The 8,842-nt window shown below is 48.5% G+C and overlaps 1 protein-coding gene across 1 annotated transcript; it reads left to right on the top strand.

Moving 5' to 3' along the window:
- The first annotated feature begins 1,757 nt into the window (after positions 1 to 1,757).
- Positions 1,758 to 8,452, top strand: LOC123451126 (4-coumarate--CoA ligase-like 7). Its single transcript, XM_045128134.1, has 5 exons — positions 1,758 to 2,980; positions 7,267 to 7,453; positions 7,550 to 7,695; positions 7,782 to 7,849; positions 7,991 to 8,452. Exons 1-5 carry the CDS (start codon positions 1,964 to 1,966, stop codon positions 8,217 to 8,219), a joined length of 1,647 nt encoding a protein of 548 aa, XP_044984069.1. The 5' UTR covers positions 1,758 to 1,963; the 3' UTR covers positions 8,220 to 8,452.
- The last annotated feature ends 390 nt before the right edge of the window (positions 8,453 to 8,842 follow it).

The following is an 8,842-nucleotide window of genomic DNA, read 5'->3' on the forward strand; positions in this document are numbered from 1 at the left end:
AAATTTAGATCACGGAAAACGAAGATGCACTAATAGTACATTACATGCACGTGTGGTCGTGTGGGACTAGCAGGAGTGCGGTTTTTGTGAGACTCAACCGATCGAACCATCGTTGAGGCAGATTCATAGTGCATCCACTGATAGATCCCGTGGATCGTCAAGGCTAGATGTGTTCGGGGATAGTAGTAGATCATTACCTCGCGAGGGATGCCACCACCCGAGGAAGAGCCCAGGCCGGCCCCCTCTCGCGAGCACTAGCCATCGGCAGCTGCCCGGCCACCGCGCCATGCGCCGCCCTCGGCCCTGCCTCGCGTGGTGGCATCCATGCCCCACCGAGGAGGGTCTCCCCCCCTTTTTTTCTTCACCAGATCTGAGCCGGGAGGGGATCCCTCTCGCGCGGAGGTTTGCAACCCCGCCGGAGGGCGCGGGGAAAGGTCGCCGGCCGTGGTGACCAAGGGTTCCACGCCGCGCGTGACGGCTCTTTCCCGGGCTGCCCTCCCTTTTCATTTGTCTTACCTCCAACTCCATCCTAACAGAGAGAGAGAGAGAGAGAAGGTATACACAGCGGGACCAACACCACACCTTTTTGCGCCGTTGCCTCCCCTTCGCCTGTGGCGCGTTTCCCTTAGCGGAAGCGTGCCGCCGTCGAACGGCGTGGCCGCGGTGCATGTACTTTGCCCCCGGAGGGTTTTTTTTTCTTTGCTTTTTTTTGTGTATGCCTTTTGGATCTCGTCGGATCCGATCTTTGCCTCCGAAGAGGTGGATTCTTCTTCCGAACGGCTCGGCTTGCCGATGCCCGTCCAGATCGAGAGGAACGGCGCGGCCTTGCGGCGGCGCTTCTTTGCCGGATGGAAATCCGGTGACTTTCCTTTTGTTTTGCTTTTCATCTTGATCTTTGCCCTCTTCTAGGGTTCATATCAGGGAGGGGAAACTTTTCTTGTACATGTTTCAACCGAAACTCATCTAAAGCCTCGCGGCTCATGATACCATTGATAGATCCCGTGGATCGTCAAGGCTAGATGTGTTTGGGGATAGTAGTAGATCATTACCTTGTGGTGTACTCGATGAGCTCCCTTCGGTCGTCCATCGTGAGGTGGTGACGACGGTGGGGAAGGAGAGAGATGTGGCAGCGGCGACGGTGAACTTCCCATCGCTTCAGTGCATCCCTCTAGATCGGATTAGGGTTAGAGAGCGGGGAACCAGTGGCGGCGACGAACCTCGCAACCCGCGCCATGGTCCCCACCTCCTCTATATATAGCACTGCACGACAGGGACCCACCAGCCTTGGTTGGGCTAGACGCCCCCGATCAGGGCGTGAGTCAAGGTCCAGTGGGCCGTTGGGCCCATTGGGAAAGAGATCAATCTAACATCCACCACTAGGTTGCATCGTGCCACACTGCCAGGATCGGACAGGGAAATCGCCGCACATGTAGTAGTCCCGTTTTTCTCCCTATATATACTCCCTCCGTTCCTAAATATAAGACCTTGTAGAGATTTTACTATAGACTACGTACGGAGCAAAATGAGTGAATCTACACTTTAAAATATGTCTATATACATCCGTATGTAGTCAATAGTGTAATCTTTACAAGGTCTTATATTTAGGAACGGAGGGAGTAGTAAACTTGATCGAACATTTGGACATATATGAACTTGATTGAACATTTGGACATATATATAGTAAACTTGATTCAACTTTTCAAAATTTTAATACTCCTACACTATCTTTAGAACGGAAGGTGCACGTGCCAAGCACGAAGAATCGAGAGCGCTAGAGGACACACTGCCGCGTGACTCGTCCGCTAGCCTGCCTGATTTCTGGACCCTGTCAGCTGCCGCTGCTCATGTCCATTGCCGCAGCCTTCCTTGTCAGTCGCAGACATCCTCCCCGGCCGCCACCTCCGCGCCTCCCACCTCCTCGCTCCGCCTCACTCACGACCCACGAGTTTCCCGGTCGACGAAAATGTCCAGCGCCCTCGCCGTCGACGTCGACGCCCGCACAGGCTACTGCGCAACGACGAGGTCCTTCGTCAGCCTGCGCCCGCCGCCGCCGCTGCCGCTGCCGCCGGCGGACGTCCCGCTCACATTCCCGGCCTACGCGCTGTCGCTGCTGCCGTCGCCTCTCCCGGCCCACCCGGCGCTCCTCGACGCGGCCACCGGCGAGGCCGTCTCCTACCCGGCGTTCCTGTCCCAGGCGCGCGCGCTCGCGGCCGCCCTGCGGTCGCGCGCGCTCGCCCCGCTCGGCGGCGGCGACGTGGCCTTCGTCCTCGCCCCCCCGCGCATCGACGTGCCCGTGCTCTACTTCGCGCTCCTCGCCGTCGGCGCCGTCGTGTCCCCGGCCAACCCGGCGCTCACGTCCGGCGAGGTGTCCCGCCTCGTCGCCCTCTCCGGCGCCTCCGTCGCCTTCGCCGTCTCCTCCACCGCCGCCAAGCTCCCCGCCGGCCTCCCCGTCGTCCTCCTCGACTCCCCGCGCTTCCGTTCCCTCCTACACAGCGACGAAGACCCGGCGCCGCTTGACACCGGAACAGTGCGCCAGTCAGATACAGCGACGATCCAGTACTCCTCCGGCACGACAGGGCGAGTGAAGGCGGTGGCGCTGCCGCACCGGAGCTTCATCACGCAGGCGGCGGGGTTCCACGCCCGGCGCGCCGAGTCGCGGAAGGTCAACGAGAGGACCCTGATGGGTGCGCCCATGTTCCACTCCATGGGCTTCTTCTTCGCGCTGAACGGGCTGGCGCAGGGGCAAACCACGGTCGTGATGACCGGCGCGGCCACGCGGGCGGGGTTGAGGGGGGTGCTGGAGGCGGCGCAGCGGTGGGAGGTGACGGAGATAATGGCGGCGCCGCCCGTGGTGCTGGGGATGACGAAGGACCGGTGCCGGATGACGAGCCTGGCGAGGGTGATCTGCGGCGGCGCCCCGCTGCCGGGATCGGTGGCGGAGCAGTTCCGGCGGCAGTTCCCTCACGTGGACCTGTGCATGGTTAGTGTTTCCTCATTTTATGTCGTTTTCTTTTATTCGGAACGGTTTTCATGCTCTCTTCGTCCCTAACAAAAAGTACAAATTTTAAAAGGTACACGTATAACAGGTAATTAAAAGAAAAGTACACATATACGGTACCCAAAAAAGTACACCAATATACTCTCTTTATTTCTAAATATTTATAATTGGAAAGAACTGATTAGTTCTTCACAACAGGTTTCCAACTATAAATATTAAGGTACAGAAGAAGTACATTGGTATTTTCCTGTTTTTAAATATGTGTATCTCGTTTCCTTTGTCTAACATAAATGGGATCGGCAAATGCATAGTGGCACTTGGAAAATAGAGATATGTCCTTGTCTGGGAGTACACACTAAATTGTTGACAAGTTTTGGTCAAGATAATGTCCCGGCCAGTTTCACGAACCATTGAAAAAATCGTTGCATGCGTAGGCGTGGGGTGTTTGAATATGTGGGAAACTGGATTCAGAAAATGGCATGAAATCGTTGCGTGCGTAGCATGCTTTTGTTTGCTGGAGCAGGTGGTAGCTTGTCAACCTTGATTTCTGTAAATGAAATCCGAGAGGAAAGTCACTTGTTTGGTAAAAAAATTGGTGTGAAGGTCCAAAAGGGATCGAAATAATGTGACAAGTCTCGGGAGAAATCTTCATAAGGGCCAAATTATATGGCCATTTGGCAAATCTGCGTCATGTTTCGACAATAGGAACAACGCTCGACTATTAATTCCACACACATATATATATTCAACTATCTTTTTGTATGTGATAGTCTTTTTAAGTAACTTTAAGATTCAGGGGATGGGGGTGGTGGTTGTGCGGCAGGAAAAATCATACTCGGTTACTGTTGGTGGTTTTGTATAGGTGTAAAGTGTATTTTTTAAAATGATCTTGTATTTAAAAATGGAGGAAGTAATTTGAATCTAAACTCAAAAAGGTTGGCACAAATTAGAGCTTGCAACTTCTATATACCAACATCATAATTTAACTGCACCAACTTTCAACTTTGTATCAAAAGAAGCCAAAAATGGAAGGGAAACTAGACAAAAAAATAATTACACTAGATCTAAGCTTGCTTCTATCTCTCCCCTATCCCGACAGTGGTACACATAGATGTCTTTGGGATCTTGGATTTGGTCGGTCCCCATGGAGATTCAGACTATGACATGCATCATATTTGTTAGCCCACATAGGAGTCTAAGAATGTCCATGGCCCGCTAACAGCGGGTCTGGCAGGGTAGAGGCCGACAGAGACCGTGGCACAATGGTTGGCAATAAGAGGTTGTGCGTCGATCGATGCATGTTGGCGGGGACAACGGATGGCGGTGAGATTGAGAGTGTCGACTCATGACTGAAGCAAAATTATCATATCATCATCGGCAGATCTCGCGAGTAAATGAACAACCTAATCAACGAGTATAAATGTGCTTGGTTGGCGGCCAAAAGTTAGGCATCCTACATTGGGCAACTCCAAAACTTGCCAAAAGTGACAAGTTTAGGGAGGTTATCAAGCGTAGTCAAATTTATTTTTTTGTCTTGGCTCCGTATTGGCAAGCCAATTTCTACCACCAAACCAAGCAGCCTCTGAATACAAGAGTGAATAAGTATCTTACAAGTGTGTTCCTGCAAAAGAAAAATCTTACAATGGTGATTATTTCAAAGTTCATCTTTTATGGTGATTGTTTCAGAAGTTTTATTTTGTTTTTTCGACAGAAAGCTTTTATGGCAGATTATATTACTTGGTAAAAGAGATACATCATCCTAAAAAAGAAATGTAATCAGAGACACGTCATCCGCTATTACATGAACGAGAAAATCAAAGTGCATGAGCCACTTTACTAGCAAGTAAATGAACCGCCCTCCTAGGGCAGTGGCTAAAAAATATGTACTTTCTTCGTCTTAAAATAATTATTGCTGTTTTATTGTTAAATTTTGCTGTTTCAGTGTTAAATTTATACTAATTTAATATTAAATTTATGATATTTATTTTAAAAAGGAGGAAGTACATGATTAGTTGCGACAACCGACATAAAAAATAACACTTGATTATACCCTCAAACGAAAGGTACGACTATTTTCGATGGTGGCATCGATGGACGCTGGTAAGATACAAAATTATGATGTCGATGACCCTAATTGTACACACAATGCTCCACTTGTATCATAATTCAACTAATGTGACGATTGAGGATGTAGACGGGACAGCCAGAACCAAGTCTACTCCACCTGTATAACATCACACACAAAAAATCAGTACGACTTTTTGTTTCGAAGCAACCACCTGTAAAACTGAACCCACGATTGCGTCTGACGGAACAACAACAGAGATAGTTTATGTTAGCTTAAAGTAAAAAAAGAACATGCACCCATTTCTCCTTGGAGCATTCCCTTCGTCACCTTTTTGTTAGATTGTCTTTCAGAAAACTTCACTCCTTTTTTCTTGAAAGAGATTTTATTTTTTTGAAATAAGAGGGGTCTCCCCCAATCCCAAGTTTATTAAAGCCAAGACAAAAGCAAACCAGGTCCAAAGTACAGAAACCTCGGTGGAAAGCCTGAGGTAGCAGCCACAGAATCAAACGGACAAAGTACAACTAGTTTAGCCCTATTACAAAACACTTTTACATGGCAAAGCGAGGAATCAACAGATATGCAATATCAGCGCCAAAAGCCCTTTTTTCTTGAAAGAGATATATGTATAGATGCACTCAATGTATACTTCAGTTTTCAAGGTTCAAAGCAATTCCATTTAGAGAGTAGGGACCAGAATGAAAGAAAAGGAGTAACGTAGCTGAGGATCTACGCAATTCAAAATACAAAGACGTAATGCGTGGCACATACACTGTACTTACCATATAGAGGCATCGAGATTGAAAAACGTTGTAAGTAGTACGTGCATGGGGAACACCGTGATCACTGTTGTTTTTAATCGTGATCACTGACGAGCGGCGGGCCTTTTCAGGTGCTCCAACGGGACCAACTATGGTACTCCTTTCGATAGGGTTTAAAAATTGGACATTTTATTTGTTAACTTGAAGACCTAAAAACTCATACCCGATGTGTATAAACTCAACCGAAGGAAGTATTGGAAAGTAACTTTTCTTTTGCGGAGATAGAAAACGAATACTCTCTCCTTTCTATATTAATTATCACTGAATTAATAAGACATACTAGTAATACCCCCGTAATAGTTTTCCTTGATCTTGACCAGCCTCGTACAATTACGTAGTATCTAAATATTACTACTAAACTACGTAAAATATGTCGTAAAATTTCACCAAAAGTGCAGGGTTCATGTTTGGAAGAGAAATGTGCTTAATATTGTAGCGGTATTTTGTCTCCAAACTTCATAAAAGATAGACCAAATTAAGTCTCACATTCAACATGTGTAGATACCGGAGGTGATCGGTCAGGCACGCCGAGTGTTGGTAGGTCGAGAATGGGTACGGGGCAGGAATTGTGGTTTCAGAATTAGACAACATTGACGTAGCAACTTTCATTTTCCAGTCGAGTTTATTTAGGACAACGTTCACAAAAGAGAGGTGGCATGAAAGATGGGCATACATGAACAACCGCCTAACTGATCTGTATTCTGCAACGGAGTAAACGCATGATTCCAATTCAACCTTGTTCTTGAGGAGGCACATCCATGGCGGTTCCTATGCATGCCTGCCTGCCATGTTGCCGGGGGCGGGGGGGACATGGGAGCACCCAAGTTTACGATTCCTGCCTCGCCATGCATGCATGTTTCCCCGTGTCTCAGTGCCTCACCTGCAATGACGTTGCTTCAGCAATGCATTTGCCGGGATCGATGACGGATCGGATCACAAAACCATGTGACGGGACTGAGATCGCGCAAAATCTTGGCCGCCTGCGGACCACCCCGATCATGATCTCGGCCGCTTTTGACCGCAGACACTTGCGTTACTTGCACATCACGCACGCGCTGCAATTACCCATGTGCTGCATCGACAGGGACCGGTAATAAGTGGTTTGTGGGATCAGAATCTGGTAGTAGCAGATCTGAATCACGTTGGGTTTATTCAGGGGTAATCGATCGAGGAGTACGTCGGTTGTAATTATTCAATGCTTTTTTTAGCAATTATTTAGTGTGTCAATGCCTGTAACTATCTCCTTCTGCCTTGCCAACATTAAAATGCCTTTCAATTTGCTTGCGTGTTTCAAGTCGATCGTAGTTAGTACAAGGAGTCGTTTCTGCCAACGGAGATTTTCAGTGCGTTTTCTGAAATCTTGTGGCGTAAATCTTCTTCAGGGTTATGGCTCAACGGAGGCCGGAGGCATATCGTTGATGATCGACCGGGACGAGTGCTCCCGCGTGGGCTCCACCGGCCGCATCTCCCACAACGTCGAGGCGAAGATCGTCGACATCGTCACCGGCGAGCCCTTGCCGGTCGGGCGGAAAGGGGAGCTGTGCGTGAGAGGTCCTTCCATCATGACAGGTTAACCCACCAACATCATCCTGCAATGTGCACTTCATGCGCGCAGGTTGTTGTGACGCTGCTCTGAGATTACTTAGGGTTTTTGTGTCTGTGCAGGTTACGTAGGCGACGACGAGGCGAACGCGGCCGCCTTCGATTCGGAAGGCTGGTTGAAGACCGGCGACCTTTGCTACATTGATCAAGATGGGTATCTGTTCGTGGTGGATAGGCTCAAGGAGCTCATCAAGTACAAGGCCTATCAGGTCTGCTCAGCTCTCATCAGCTTCTGAACAACACATTGTTATTGTCATGTAACAACACATGGTTGATGATGAACTGAATGCTGCAGGTCGCGCCTGCAGAGCTGGAGCTTGTACTCCACTCGTTGCCAGAAATTGTGGATGCTGCAGTTATGCCGTAAGTTACCCCCACAAAAATAGTAATCTCGAAAAGGCTGGTTCATACCCTGAATCGAGCTTCTTGGCTGCTTTCCACATTATTACAACATGCTCTGAATTTTGCAACAACATGGCAGATACATGACCACTGAATCTGCAGGTATCCTCACGAAGAGGCGGGAGAGATACCGATGGCGCTCGTGGTGAGGCAGCCCGGGAGCAAGGTGACGGAGGCGCAGGTCATGGAGCATGTGGCGAAGCAGGTCGCGCCGTATAAGAAGGTCCGCAAGGTGGTGTTCGTCGACTCCATACCCAAATCGCCGGCCGGGAAGATCTTGAGGAGGCAGTTGTCGGACCATATGCAGCCTTGCCATGTGTCCAGACTGTGACAGGAGCTTGTGACCGTCGGCGAGATCATCTTCCGTACGTGTGTGTTGCAATGGGCAAGAACAAGAGTTGCAGTGTTGCCAGACGCGCATGGTCATTACAATAAAATGGATGGTAAATGACGCTCCATCCCGTTGTATATGTGGTTTAGATTGCAAGCCTGGACTGCTCAAAGTTGGTGTGCAAAATCATGTCGTGCCGTCTTGGAACATGTCGCAAAGTATTTTAGTTTCTTCGTCTAGTTGCGCGCGTATCAGTTTCTAAACATGGAATTTATTCAACATGAGCCGACGCGAAACTGAGGTGGCTCGAACGAGGCACTTCCACAGAAAGAAACTCTCTCTACCGATGCCGATGTTCTGATACCGAGCTCATGTGAGCTCGGACGAACAGTAACCAATTTTTTTTCCAAAATTGTGAATTTTTCTATGCCAAACACTCAAATATTTTGATTGCTTGCAAAGCTTCATCACCGGATGACTTTCATGAAAAAAGTGACAACAAAACAAAATCAATGCTTCATATTTTCAAAAGCATTTTGGAGTATCTATTATGTTTGTTTTACGTCTTACATGGTAAAACTTTGCAAGCAATGAAAACATTTTTCAATTGTATCTCTTCCCCA

The sequence above is a fragment of the Hordeum vulgare genome, chromosome 4H (assembly GCF_904849725.1).
Source record: "Hordeum vulgare subsp. vulgare chromosome 4H, MorexV3_pseudomolecules_assembly, whole genome shotgun sequence".
NCBI classification, from domain to species: Eukaryota; Viridiplantae; Streptophyta; class Magnoliopsida; order Poales; family Poaceae; genus Hordeum; species Hordeum vulgare.